The 15693-nt window shown below is 44.4% G+C and overlaps 1 protein-coding gene across 1 annotated transcript in view; it reads right to left on the bottom strand.

The window, feature by feature from the left end:
* nfx1 (nuclear transcription factor, X-box binding 1) overlaps positions 1–12439 on the bottom strand; it is a 99753-nt gene extending 87314 nt beyond the window's left edge. Inside the window, 3 exon segments of the mRNA XM_078538731.1 lie at positions 3431–4504; positions 12231–12375; positions 12377–12439. Of these exon segments, the coding sequence (XP_078394857.1) occupies positions 3431–4504; positions 12231–12375; positions 12377–12439 (1282 nt within the window).
* Positions 12440–15693: the final 3254 nt, after the last annotated feature.

Raw genomic sequence — 15693 nt, forward strand, 5'->3', positions numbered from 1 at the left:
AAAGGAATAGCTAGTTAGACCAGATAATAGTATTGGTTGCTGAAAACAAAAGATTGGAAGGGACCAGACAAGAAAATAGAGCTAAATATTTATTGGATTGAAAAATATGAATATTTTAGAATATTATATTGCAAAGAGTTTTATCAGCTAAACGATATAAAAGGTATGACAAATATACAAGTGTTATTATTTGGCTTATTGATACCCATTGCTGTATTAAGAAAAAAAGGTTAAAAAAGACACATTCTAAAGCTATATCAAAACATAACTGGTGAGATACTCCAAAATCAACACCTTAAATTGCTGACACCGCGACAAGTCGCAATCCTCTAACCAAGTAATTTCACTTTTGTGTGCAGAGATTCAACTCAGAAGCGAGCATGCAAGTTGAATATGGTGAATTGTGGCTGGCACCAGATAAAATAACCATGAAAGCTGCAGGTTGTCATAAAAACTCAACTGGTTCACTAATTTTCTTCAGATAGGTACTTAACACTCCTACCCAGTCTGGTTTGCACATGCATGACACTAGTCGTACACTACACGGTTAACACTTCGGGCAGAATTTTACCAGGCCTTTGGCAATGGGCTGGCAAAATGTTATGGAGTGCCTTGTCATTTTTCAAACAGCGTGAAAAATAGCACTTCCGCTGTCTGCCCAGAGCCCAATTGAGCCACTTAAATGGCCAATTCAAGAGCATTTGCCGCCTCACCAGGTATTTTGTCTACGTCCAGGAGGCACCGTCCAGTGTGCTCCAGGTAGGGTGGGGGGGCCTTCATGGGGCCACTGCATGGCCAACAGAAACACCCCTAGGGCAACGATGCCCCCACAGTAACAACATTGCCTTTGCCTCACAACTCCACCCACTGATCCCATTTACCCATCTTTGAGCCGTTGAGGAGCCCTTTCCTTACAGATGCTGCCTCAGCAATGGTCACCACTCGTGCTGGCACTGCTGAGCGACCAGCCCATTAACGGTATGTTAATTTTATTGTTAAGATAAACAGGTGAAGGGCATTGTTTAATTAAGTACTTAGAGTACTTATAAACAGAGACTAACCAGCTGTGATAGCTGAGTGTTAAAGTGTTGAGTTTGAAATCAAATGGTGTTAGCCCATCGACGTTCGAGCCCTGCTCGTGGTGGACCTGAAGGTTTGATGTAATAAAGGGACACTGCTGGGGCACAGGGGTAGTAGGTAGTAAACAGACATATGTAATACTCCATTTTGTAAATAAACCTATTATTAAGAAAAACATTAGTATCTAGTTTTGTATTTCTCGAACTGGCTTGAGTTAGATTTAACATGACTCATTGATTAGGTCTGCAGACCGCCGTTCTTATTAGGGATGGCAGCCACTTAATTGTCCTCTGCCAGGAATATGCCTCCTCAGGCCCTGCCACCGGCCAAAGCGGGGTCGTCTCCCCCTTTCAGCACCAGCAGCAGAGCGTTAGCAGTTGTGCCAAAATTCCAGTCTTTATGTCCTCAGGATAAATAGGGGTGGGCAATAAATGTGGCCATGCCAGTGTCATTGAGGTCAATAAATAAGAAAACAAAAAAAATCAAGATAATGTCAGCTTCCCAAACATAAGTGCTCTTGATTTTAAAATGCTGTTAGTTTTAAGCAACAGACTTAAATGTCTGAAAGTCAACAGAAGAGAAAAAGGCAAAAGAGTCTATGAGAGCATCCCAGGCTTTATCTCTATTATTAGATTTGCTCATTTGGTGCTGAGGGACCAGATGGTTAGACCAGATGCATGCTGAGAATTTCTTCCCACAGGTTAACATCCTATTTGTCTTTACTCAAGAGTTTAGTTAGTAGTGCTTTGACTCCAAGTTTTATTAGGGCCTTCCCAACATAACACCCACCTACAGCAACTTATCAGTTAATTGGGCAGCCTGGCCTAATTAGTTGAACAATGGTAACATGCGGCTATATTCACACTGGCACAGGAAAATGCATGAAACCCATATTTGAAACCACATGCCATAGAGGGGGGGAAAGCTTTACCATGTGCAAAACCCTGATTTCCTGGACAAATGAGTAGGTATTGTTATTACCATTTATGTTGCCTCATGCTCATTATTGAGGAATTTCATGAATTCTATAAGAATGTAATCATTGAATGATGCAGCACAGGAAGCTGCTACTTGACCCATCATGGCTGTGCTTTTGGCCCTATGTCCAACATTCCTCAAAATTTATTCCCTTCAAGCAAAGTTTCCTCTGAGCTGCAGGGCCACACAGCAGCCTGAAAGGTATGTGCAGCCATACAAAAAATTCAAAGGCACCACACATTTAGCCACATGCTACAAAAAAAAACAAAAGAGAGGATGTTGGCTTCAAGCATTTATGAAATTCCTTTTTGAAAGTTACTACTGAATTTGTTTCTACCACCCATTTTAGGCAAATGCTTTCCAGATCACAACAATTTGCTGTGTAAAAAAAAATCCTCATATCACCTTTGGTTCTTTTGCCAATCACTTTGAATGTGTGTTTTCTGATGACGAGCTTTTCTGCCACTGGAAACAGTTTATCCTATCAAAATCCACCATAACACTTGTAAAAAAAAAAATGTCCTCAACCTTCTCTTCTCAAGAGAGTAGCATCAGCTTCTCCAGGCTCTCTATATAACCAAAGTATCTCACCCCCACTGTAATTCTGGTGAATCTCTTCTGCATCCTCACTTAAAGCCTTCACATACTTCCTAAAGTGTGGTGTCCAGAATTGGATACAACTCCAGCTTAGGTCTAACTAATGTTTTATAAAGATTTAGTGCAACTTCCTTTCTCTTGTACTCTATTCCTCCATCAATCCTCGAAGGTTTATGCACATGCAACCTCTCAGACCGCAGGTCCGACATCTTTAAAATTTTATCATTTAGTTTATATGGCCTCTCAAATTTTCTGCCAAATTTGTTCACTTCACACTTCTCAACAATCATGTATGTAGCCATTTCAGCAACCTTTTGAATATTTATCATGATGCATGATCAGTAAAAATGAACTATAAATGGCTGAGAACCTTTCACCTCTCAAGGTTCTAAAAGCCTGCTGAAATTTCACAAAATAATTGAGCAAATTTTAAGGGTTTATTTTCTCACATTTTAAAGCTTTACTTCACCTGTTCCTCATGGCCACTTTGATGAAACTGAAAAGAAAGACAGATATATTCTTCTAACGGGGGAACTTATTGATTCTACAACCTGCATTATTCTTCATTTCTTGGAAGCAATTTCAATGGTATATGCTTGCACTGTACAAATCTGCTTGGATTTGAGAGGGAGGACAAGGTGAAATAAATGTTTAAAATGTCTAAAATAAGACAACTGGTAAAATTCAAGAGTTTTTCCACAATACAATCTTATTTCAATTATTTGTAAAAATGTATTTTTTAAAAGTTTTAATCAATGAGGCTTATGAAGCTAACCTGTGTGAGTTTCCTTGCTCTTGTGCACTTCCATCTGTTTTTTCCAAAATGTCTTCCTTCCTGAATCAAAAGATTTTTTTTGCAGATCTTGTGGTCGTTTTCTTCTTCTTTCTACTTCACTCACTTTCCATGTTTGTGTTCGGTGGCTCAATCGTTCCTGCAATTTGGGATTCACTCTCTCATCAAGATCAGTCTTGGTATCCATTGCTGAAGCAGTCATGGAGAAATTAGCATCTGTCCTAACACTGTTTGCAGTCCGACTTCTGTACACTTCATTGTCAGAGTACTCTTTTCTCCAGGTGAATTCTCTCTGACTATTTTTATTTTTAAGAAACTTTCTCTGTGACTCATCATTGTATTTTTCATCATTTTTATCCATTACAGAAGGTTCACTAAGTGTTTCAGTTTGATTAGCCTCCAGTGGGCTCAAATTTTCAGTCATTTCATCGGTTTTCTTTCCAAATACTCTATTGTCCTTTTCAAAGGTCAGTCTTCCTTGGTTAACCTTTACTCGACCAGGCTTGTGCACATGCAGGTTCATTTTCTTTGGTTTGGCTCCTCCTCTGCTTTCTGGTGCTCGCCAATTTTCTTGTTCTAAATTATGAATCTTTCTGTGTCCCACCCATTCTGCTCCCACCTCCATTGTGTCTTTCTGTGTAACATCTTCCACCAAATCTTTTTCCAATAAGTTTGATTGCCAGAAGTTTCCAACAGTTTTCTGCTGTGACTCTTCAGCAAGCCATGTTTCTCCAGAACAAGACTTGTCTTCTCTCATCCGGTGACGGCGCTGATTTTGAAAGCTATGCATACCGGTTTTATTTTGGTTGGTCCTGCGTCCCTCACTGTCTGTCCTGGGATTAGGGATAGGGTCTTCCTCATAATGATTCCTTGATTGCTGAGAATATTCCCTCTTGTGTGTCAAACCACAACGATAGCTACGAAATGGTTGCTGCCTTGATGATGGTAGATTTGTGTTGTTATTCCTGCTAAAATCCTCTGGCTTCTTTTTTCTCTGGGTGTCCTGTATTTCCCGAGGAATGAAATCTGCAGCATCTGGATTAAGCTCCAGTCCACCTGTTGAACACAGATACATAAAAAGGAGTTTCATGTGAGCTACTGGAAAAAATATTTGTCTCAGAGCTTCCTCTTCTCTACCATAATTTAATATAATCTAAACAATATGACCATCAATAATTTTGAGAATAAAGGGGAAAATCTCAAGTTCTGAGGCTTTTGAAATAAAAACAGCGTGAGAGTTTCAACCACCATCTGAGTATTATATTGCATTTGTTCGCAAGATTAAAGCCGATGGAATTAAAGAAACAGTGGCAGTCTGGATACAAAATTGCTAAGGGACAGAAGGCAGAGTGTTGAACAGTAATTTTCCAGACTGGAGGAAAATAGGCAGTGGCATCCTCCAGCAGTTCATATGAGGACCACTGCTCTTCCTAATATATGTTAACGTGAAGTACATAGATCCTGTACTAAGCTATAGTTATAGCCAGGAAATTGCAACAAATATATTTGAGGATAATTACCTGCCTGCAAATTCTTAAGTGGTTTACAAGATGGTAATCCTTTTTTTTAAAACCATTTTTTCCTTCAATTTTCCCCCTTCCTTGCAGAAGAATGGCTGAACAGGGGCCATCTGCCCTTTAGTACCTCACCTATCTATTAATAATTAATTGTCACTAGCTTCAGAAAAACAGATCACTTTAAACCTATGGCTCCAAGGTTTTTCTCACCTCATCAGTTTTAGATGAATTGACAGAGATTAACTGTGGTTATTAGTCATTAATTTCACTATCATGCCATGGCCAGAATAGTAGATGAACTTTTTATTTGTTTAGTATTTCCTACATTAACTCAAGTGCTGGGCAATTGAACAATAAAACAGTAGGAGGCTGCACATTGAACAGCCCCATCCTCAATGTTAGAAGAGCCCAACACAAGTGTAAATAACAAGGTTGAAGCATTTGCAACCATCTGCAGCCAGAAATGGTGACTGGATCATCCATATTGGTGCCATATAGACAGGGTCCCAACCCCTGGTAGGTCACAGCCAGGATTGGCTTCAAGGGCCCCTCCCATGCATGCATCCAATTTTTTTTTCTGGCTGAGGTTCAGTGGGTGGGTGGGAAGGAAATGAGCTGAGATTGCATCACTGTCTCCATTAGCACCTGCCACATGCGTGACCCAATGCTCTTTTCTAGCCACGGTTCACCGGGTGTGGAAGCAACAGTACCTTCAAGTGACAGGGCAGGACAGGGTCATATCAAACAATGGGGACCCTGACTGGAATACCAGTGATTGGGGCAGGGGGGCGGGGGGGGGGGGGGGCGGGGTTCATGTTGTAATTGGAGGGTTGGGGTGAGAGGGAGGCCTGGAAGGAACCCCTGTGCAGAAAGTTCCAGAGCTCCTGATTCACCTGGTGTTTCTCTAATCTGCAGCTCATCAGCCTGAGAGTCAGTTTGATAATTGCCAGCAACTTACTACTAACATCATGAACAAATATTTATGAAGTTTCTACCTCCAGAAGCGAGTCTTCTGACTCCATTGAAAGTGAAAAACAAAAAGGCAAGGCTCATGTTCATAAATATGATGAGGCTTTCCTCAAGTATGGGTTCGTGAGTGTTTTTACCAAGTCTAAAGAAAAGCCAAAATGCTTCATTTGTCTCCAAGTGCAGTCTAGCCAAAGCATGAAGCCAAAAAAGCTTAAGGGACACTTAGAGACCATTCACAAGGGATACGCAGGGAGACCACGATCATTTTTCAAAGGTCGAAAAGAGGAGCTTTCGTAGCTAGTTCAGTTTAAGAGGAACTTAACAGACAAAGAAGCCTCACACGATTGCAGAAACTTTGGTTTTACATACTTCAATCAATATGGTTAAAATAATGTTTATGGAGGTAGAAGCAAATGGACTTGCAGCTGTGCCCCTCTCAAACAACATTGTGAGGCGAAGAATTGAGGCAACTGCAGCTGATCAGGAAACCAGGCTGGTGGAGCACCTGAAATCCACACATGCTTTTGCTCTTCATATTGATGTATCTTCATATTGCTCTTCATATTGAGAGGTGTATTGCACACATATTGGCTTGTGGGCTACGTGTGGGAGAATAGGATCTTGAAGGCATTCTGTTCCATCTCCTGCTTCCTGACCACAAAATGGCACAGGGAATATTCAATGTTTTACAGGGTACATGGATGACAAAAATATTCCCTGGGATCACATGGTTGGATTTTATACTAACGGTGTTCCAGTTATGTCAGGCCACAAGTCAGGTCTACATGCTGTGGTGAAGAGAGTTGCTCAGTCTGCTGTTTGGACTCACTGCATGATACACATGAAACAGCTTGCAAGTAAAAAACTGAGCACAGAGCTAGGGGAAGTATCAATTGTGAATTACATTCAACCTCACCACATCATGTGCGTCTATTTGTAAACCAGTGTGAAAAATCAGAGCCTGATCATGATGTGTTGCTGTTTCACACAGGTCCACTGGTTGTCAAAAGGAAGGATACTGCAAAGGTTTTTTGAACTGAGGTATCAGCTGCTTGCATTTGGACTGCAAAAAAAGAGAATTAATTGATTTTCTCTACTTATATCACTGACATATTTGAGAAGCTAAATGAACTGAATGCAAATATGCAAGGAGAGAACACAAACCTACTTCAACTGAGTGATTGACTCTCAGCATTCATGAAGAAATTTGCATTTTGGAATAATATGCTGAAGTTGAAATATGACTCTTTTACCAACTTTACAAGTTTCTGTCTGACAATTAAATTGATCAGTGTCCCACTCGTGATGACCAACCATCTCAGCCACCTGGAGACGCAAACTGATGGAGCTGCGGGCTGGCATGTCTCCAGGTCTGATGGGCTTCACCCTAGGGTCTTAAAAGAGGTGGCTAATGTGGTGCGTTGGTGTTAATTTTTCTGGAAAGGTTCCATCAGACTGGAAAGTAGCAAATATAACCCCTCTATTCAATAAGTGAGGGAGGCAGAAAATGGAAAACTATAGGCCAATTAGGCCTATAGTTTCCTGGGGAATGTGTCAGAATCAATCATTAAGGAGGTTATAACTGGGTGTTTCGCAATGATGGTAATGCCGGACAAACTCAAGGTAATTGGGAAGAGCCAGCATGGTTTTGTGAAAGGGAAATCATGTTTCACCAATTTATTGGAGTTCTCTGAAGGATTAACATGCACTGTGGATAAAGGGAGCCTGTAGACATACTGTACTTGGATTTCCAGAAGGTATTTGATAAGTGCTACATCAAAGATTACTGCAGAAAATAAAAACTCATGATATAGGCGGTAACATATTCACATGGTAGAAGATTAGCTGACTGGCAGACAACAGAGAGTATGCATAAACGGGTCTTTTTCTGATTGGCAGGATGTGATGAGTGGAGTTCCGCAAGGGTATGTGCTGGGGCCTCAACTTTTTACAATTCATATCAAGAGGATAGAGGAGGAGAGTGAAGACGTGATTGCTAAATTTGCAGATGACACAAAGATAGGTAGGAAAGTATATTGTGAAAAGGACATAAGATGGATACAGATAGGTTGAGTGAGTGGGCAAAAATCTAGCAGATGGAATATAATGTGGGAAAATGTGATGTTGTTCACTTTAGCAGGAAGAATGAAAAAAGCAGAGTATTACTTAAACGGAGAGTGGCTGCAGAGTTCTGAGGTGCATAAGTCACAAAAAGTTAGTATGCAGGTACAGCAAGTAGTTAAGAAGTGGGGGGGTAATGGCTAATGGAAGACTAATGGAATTCTATCCTTTACCATGAAAGTGAACATGAAAGTGAGGATGTTGTGCTTCAGTTATACAGGGCATTGGTGATAGCACATCTGGAATATTGTGTGTAGTTTTGGTCTCCTTATTTAAGAAAGGGTGTAAATGCATTGGAGGCGGTTCAGAGGAGGTTTACTAGATTGATACCTGGAATGAGCAGGTTGTTTTATGAGGAAAGGTTACACAGGCTGGGCTTGTTTCCACTGGAGTTTAGAAGAGCGAGGGGTGACTTGATTGAAGTGTGTTAGATCCTGAACGGTATTGACAAGTCCGAAGTGGAAAGGATGTTTCCTCTTGTGGGTGAGTCCAGAACTAGGGGGCACTGTTTTAAAATTAGGGGTCGTCCTTGTAGGACAGAGTTGAGGAGAATTTTTTCTCTCAGAGGGTTGTGCAACTCTGGAACTCTCTGCCCCAGAAGGCGGTGGGGGCAGGGTCACTGAATATTTTTAAGGCTGCTCCTCTTGCCCTCTCTCATTGTCAATGCCTCCCGCTGCTCCACTCACCCTCCCTTGCTTTTAATGCCCACCGCTGCTCCTCTCACCCTCTCTCGCTGTTAATGTCCTCTGCTGCTCCTCTCACCCTCTCTCACTGTTAATGCCTCCCACTGCTCTGCTCGCCCTCTCTTGCCGTTAAGGCCACCCACTGCTTCTCTCGCATTCTCTTGCTTGGTAATGAGCAACGAAACAGAACTTAACCACTTTCTCTTGACTTTCAACAGCATTACCATTGCTGAAACCCCCACTATCAACATTCTGGGAATCACCTTGGACCATAAACTTGCCTGGACCAGCCATAAAAATACTGTGCCTCCTCCAGTCAGAGGCTGGGAATTTTGCGATGAGTAACTCACCTCCTGACTCCTCAAAGCCTGTCCACCATCTATAAAGCACAGATCAGGAGTGTGATGGAATACTCTCCACTTGCGTGGATAAGTGTAGCTCCAATAACACTCAAGAAGCTAGGCCAAGCAGTCCACTTAATCAGCACCCCATTCACCAGCTCAAACATTCACTCCTTCCACCGCCTACAGACAAGTGCAGCACTGTGCACCATCTACAAGATGCAATGGAGCAACACTCCCCACCAAGGCTTCATCAACAGCACCTTCCAAACCTATGACCACGACCACCTAAATGAACTAGAGGAAAAGGCGCATGAAAACACATCACCTGCAGGTTCACCTCCAAGTCAAGTACCATCCTCACTTGGATCTATATTGCTGTTCCTTCATAGTCACTGGGTCCCTTCCCTTACAGCACTATGGGTCTACCAATAACACAAGGCTGCAGCACCGCAAAACAGCAGCTCAGCATAATAACAAAGACAAAATACTGTGGATGCTGGAAATCTGAAACAAAAAATGCTGGAAAACTCAGATCTGACAGCATCTGTGGAGAGAGACAGGGAATCTGTAGAAGTGTCATATGGACTCGAAACGTTATCTCTGTCTCTCTCTCCACAGATGCTGTCAGACCTGCTGAGTTTTTCCAGCAATTTTTTGTTTTCATAGCAGCTCAGCATAACCTTCGGAAGGGCAATTAGGGATGGATTATAAACGTTGACTTTGTTAGCGACAACCACAAGCCAGGAACAAATGAAAATTGAAGATAGCCACTGTATATTTGTAAAATTGGTATATACTTAAAATTTTTCACTTGTCTATTATTGCTTGAATTTCCCTAAAGATGAAACATGCATGTAATTTTTTTGTAGCGATTTAAAATTATATTGGTCTTGAGGCACAATGAGTGTAACATCACTGGGTTATTTCCTTTGGAGTGAACTACAGTAATCACATGTATACACACAGGAATCTTTTTGCACTTTGGTGGTTGAGACAACAGAGCATTGTCTGAAAACCACCCATGATGCACAGTGCTGCAATCTAGTGGAGGTACTGATCCTACCTCTCTGCTACTGTCTTTTTGCTTCATGAGTGCTTCTGTGCAGAATGACTGCTTCGCCAAAAAGTCATGAGTAAAACCATAACCTTCTTTAGCTTAACACTAGCAAGGCTAATGTTGTGTCCAGCTTCAGCCAAAACTCCCAAAGTCTACTACCTTCCCAGTTGTTCACTAGGGCCAAGCCTATGGCTTTGATGGTTTTTAACCTCAAACTATGTCACCTCAAGCTGAGCGTCAAATCTCAGATTTCAATCATCAAAACTGCATAATTCCATTTCCATGCCTTCATTACCTCCTGTAATTATCATCTTCTCAAGCTCCACATTACATAAACTTCAACTTGTTCAAAACTCCATTGCTCACACCCCACCTCGCAATAATTGCCACTCACCCATTACTTCATCCCCTCAACTCTCCCTTGGCTCTCTTCCCCCACCACATCGAATTCAAATCCTCATTTACAAAACTCTCCAGTTTTACCCCACCATCTTAGTTTTGCACCCGAGGTTACACCCTGCACTTTTCGAAGTCTGGCGTAATCTCTACTGCGGCATCAGCAACAGAACCATCAGCAGTTAACATTTTTCTAGTCCCCCTCCTAGTCACCTTGGAAATATACCGCTGTCCCTTCATCGTTGCTGGATCAAAATCCTGGCACTGTGGCTGTACTTACACCACAAGGACTAAAGCAGATTCACCACCACCCTCTCATGGGCAATAAATGCTGGCCTTGGTAGCAATGCCCATGTCCTATGAATGAACAAAATATTGTGACATCTTTTCCTAAACCCATATACTTGCTGCATCTCTCCCCTATTTCAAAATACTCCTGAAAACCTAGCTCTCCTCCACTACACTCAATTAAGTTTACCGCTTACTCAGCATTCATTCTCCTTCTTTTGTGAAGTGCCTGGAGACTTGTCAGGGCATTAAAGATGCTCCCTAAGTGACTGTTTTGACAACCAAATATGTTAACAGAATAAAAGTTGACCAGTTTATGCTTGTAACCTGAACCATAGGAGTGAAATAGTGCATGGCATATTCATGGAAAACTTAGTAAATAGAAAGACAATACATTTTCTTTAGAATTACTTTCTTGTACCTGTGGCACTCCATTACCATCTGAAGGTGCTATGTGGCTTGAAAATTAATTTATATGGAGCTTTTGACATAGGGATAGACAAGTAATCTTTGACAGTACATTCGCATCATGTGGTAAACTGTGCAAGGAGTATCCACATTTATAAACACATCTGGTGTGAACAGGTCATCAATGATTCTATCATTGGAATGAGGACCTTTACGAGCTTGTGCGATTTGTTTCAATGTGTTTAAAAATTGCTTATTCACAGAACTTACAGCACAAAAATTGACCACTCAGCCCAACTGGTCTGTGTCCAGTTTGATATACCATATGAACCTCCTCCAACTCATCTTATCAGCATATCCTCCTATTCTTCCTCATGCAATTATCTTGCTTCTCATGAAATACATTTGTACTTTCCACTTGAGCTACCGCATGTGATATAATTCGGTACAATTTAGGTTAAGAAATTTCTGAAGTCCTTACTGAATTCATCAGCGATTTTCTTATATTCATTAGAACATTTGGATCCTAATTTTGGACTCCAAAAGTTGAACCTTATCTACATCTAATCTATCAAATTCCATTATAATTTACAAGACCTTAATTAGGTTACCTCTTAACATTTGAAGTATTTAACGATCGGAGGCAGAAAGTTCCTTCATATGGACGACATCACCTTCCACAGCCGCGAAAGAAACGGTGCCGGGTGACGACCGGACCCAGGGCACAGACCTCACCCCAACCCCAATAAACCCGGACCACACATCTCCCAACCCACCCCCAACCCCAATAAACCCGGACCCCGAGCCCGCACCTCCCAACATCCCAGTCACCCCACCCACACAACCCGTGGAGCCCGCACCGCCGTCCGCTGACCACTGAGCCAAAACCAAGACCCCTTCCCCACGCCCCGCCCCATCCCTTCCCCGCGCTTCCCGACCCCTCAGCCCCCACCCCGTCCCCGGTCCCCGTCCTGAACCCGCTCGGTCCCGGCCCTGTACCTGGCGGCTCTCCCGCTCTCGGAGCTGCCATCGTATCCCCGCGTCTGTCATTCACATCCTCTCCCGGACAGACAAGGCCCAAAGCCGGCTCTCGATTAGACCGAACAAAAACCAAACCCGGCGGCGACCGAGGGAGGGGGAAAGTGACAGAAAATAAACGGAAAACTCTGGGCCGCTTTCGGTCCAACTCGGTGTTGCCTATTGCGCATGCGTCTCACCCACAAGACGCCCACACGTCAAAGCAGCACTTCCGCCGACGACAGAGGGCGGTGTTCAGGGAAAGGGGGGAAGGCAGGGGGCGGTGTTCAGGGAAAGGGGGGGAGCCAGGGGGCGGTGTTCAGGGAAAGGGGGGAGCCAGGGGGCGGTGTTCAGGGAAGGGGGGGAGCCAGGGGGCGGTGTTTAGGGAAGGGGGAGCCAGGGGGCGGTGTTCAGGGAAGGAGGGGGAGCCAGGGGGCGGTGTTTAGGGAAAGGGGGGAAGGCAGGGGGCGGTGTTCAGGGAAAGGGGGGAAGGCAGGGGGCGGTGTTCAGGGAAGCGGGGGAGCCAGGGGGCGGTGTTTAGGGAAGGGGGAGCCAGGGGGTGGTGTTCAGGGAAAGGGGGGAGCCAGGGAGCGGTGTTCAGGGAAGCGGGGGAGCCAGGGGGCGGTGTTCAGGGAAGCGGGGGAGCCAGGGGGCGGTGTTCAGGGAAAGGGGGGAAGGCAGGGGGCGGTGTTCAGGGAAAGGGGGGAGCCAGGGGGCGGTGTTCAGGGAAAGGGGGGAGCCAGGGGGCGGTGTTCAGGGAAAGGGGGGAGCCAGGGGGCGGTGTTCAGGGAAGGGGGGAGCCAGGGGGCGGTGTTCAGGGAAAAGGGGGAGGGGAGGGGAGGCAGTGTCCAGGTAGAGGGTGCCATGGGGAGGCATTTAGGGAACAGAAGGCAGTGTTCTTGGTGAGCTGGCCACAGGGACACAGTCTTCATGTAGAGCCGGTGGCGGTGCTCATGGAGTTCCAGCCGCTGGCGCGGTGTTCCCAGAGACCTGGGAGCACGTGGTAGTGTTCTGGAAAGTGGGAGCAGTGGGCAGTGTTCATGGACAGCCGGGAGTCTGTTCCCCATAGCCCAGCAAAGATAATTATCCAGTACCTTTGAAAGCCATGATTGAATCTGTCTCTAATACAATCTCACTCTGTGCATTCCAGATCCTAATCAATTCTTGGGGACAAGGGCTACTCACAGGGGTTGTGGCTGATGACACCCATGTGATGACCTCAGACTTCAGCAGAGTGATGGTATAATGAGGCTCATGCTGCACCTGGATTTTGGTGGACCAAACTATAGGCATATTGAAAATGAGGTTCCAGTGCCTCGATAGGTCCGGTGGAGCACTGCAATACAGTCCATAGAGGGTGTCACGCATCATCGTAGCTTGCTGCGTGCTCCACAACCAGATGCTGCAATGGGGGGAGGACCTGGCTAAGGAGGAGATGAAGAGCCGCACGTGTCCTCCGATGAGGAGGATGTCAAAGGCGATGACGCCGATGCGATCCTCAAAGGTGAGGATGAAGACAATGAGGCCATCACACCGGCCAGACAAAGCAGGCACACTTGTGAGGTCCTAATAACACAACACTTGTGGCGGATGATGACGAGATGCAGTGAGGACAGTCTTGGCACCCTCACCTTGCATCTGTGAACATTTGACTCCTGTGTGGCTGATGACAGCGCAGATACCCTTAGTGCTCAGGCTCGTATCATGGAGATCAGTGGAGGCCATAATAGTCACAAGATTCCAACGGGTTGATGACGACATGCAGTGAGGACACTCCATTGAACTTCACATTGCCTCTGTAAATGTCTGAATCCTGTCTGCCTAAGGGCAGTTCGCTTGCGCTCTGTGATCAAGGTCATATGAAGACGCAGCTGTGAAACCTTAAGAGCACCTGATCCTTTGTCAGTCTGCAGCACCAGACCCCTTCAGGACTACACCATCACTGAACACACATGCTGAAGAGATAGGAGGTGGCAGCCCCAGGTAGTGTCATAGGCCCAATCATTTTCAGCTGCTTCATCAATGATTTTCCTTCCATCATAAGGTCAGAAGTGGGGATGTTCACTGATGATTGCACAATGTTCAGCACCATTCATGACTCCTCAGATACTGAAGCAGTCCATGTCCAAATGCAGCAAGACCTGGACAATATCCAGGCTTGGGCTGACAAGTGACAAGTAACATTCGCGCCACACAAGTGTCAGGCAGTGACCATCTCCAACAAGAGAGAATTCAACCATCGCCCCTTGATGTTCAATGGCATTACCATCACTGAATCCCCCACTATCAACATTCTGGGGGTTACCATTGACCAGAAACTGAACTGGACTAGCCATATAAATACTGTGGCTACAAGAGCAGGTCAGAGTATAGGAATCGTGCAACGAGTAACTCACCTCCTGACTCCCCAAAGCCTGTTCACCATCTACAAGGCACAAGTCAGGAGTGTGATGGAATACTCCCCATTTGCCTGGGTGAGTGCAGCTTCCACAACACTGAAGAAGCTTGACACCGTCCAGGGCAAAGCAGTCCACTTGATTGGCACCACATCCACAAACATTCACTCTATCCACCATCAACGCGCATTAGCAGCAGTGCGTACCATCTACAAGATGCACTGCAGGAATTCACCAAGGCTCCTTAGACCGCACCTACCAAACCCACGACCACTACCATCTAGAAGGACATGGGCAGCAGATAGATAGGAACACCACCACCTAGACGTTCCTCTCCAAGTCACTCACCATCCTGACTTGGAAATATATCGCTGTCCCTTCATTGTCGCTGGGTCAAAATCCTGGAACTCCCTTCCTAACAGCACTGTGGGTGTACCTACACCACATGGACTGCAGTGGTTTAAGAAGGCAGCTCACCACCACCTTTTTAAGGACAACTAAGGATGGACAATAGATGCTGGCCCAACCAACGAAGCCCACATCCCATGAATGAATTTTTTTGAAAATTGGAATTTCTTCAACAAGCATTCGGTGTGGCATTATACAGAAGCAAGATACCAATATTAGCAGACACACTTAGATAGGAGCAGGACTGAGGAGAAGGTCTCCATTGTGTGATGATTTTTGGATGCAAACACTCACACCTTGACTGGGATTCCAAAATGCTGATTGTCAGAATTAAACAATGATAATTGGCATATATGTATGACAGAGAGGATTCTCACTTCTATACCCCATCTTTTCAAGCTGAGTTGACTGCAGAGATGAGAAAACTCCCATTGTCATGAATAGGGATGTCAGAGGTGCGCATCTTAATTGATGTGTGAAGTTCGACATTAAATAGCTTATGTGCCAATCAAGAAAGTTCAAACAAAACAGACCAATAGGCTGACAGCTGAAAAGCAAAACTAAAATAAGCCTTATGACATCTGAAGACTGGAGTGGTTTTTACGGGGGGAACAGATTACCCACATCCCCCTCCCCAAATT

This window comes from Cetorhinus maximus, chromosome 3, assembly GCF_964194155.1.
Source record: "Cetorhinus maximus chromosome 3, sCetMax3.hap1.1, whole genome shotgun sequence".
NCBI lineage: Eukaryota > Metazoa > Chordata > Chondrichthyes > Lamniformes > Cetorhinidae > Cetorhinus > Cetorhinus maximus.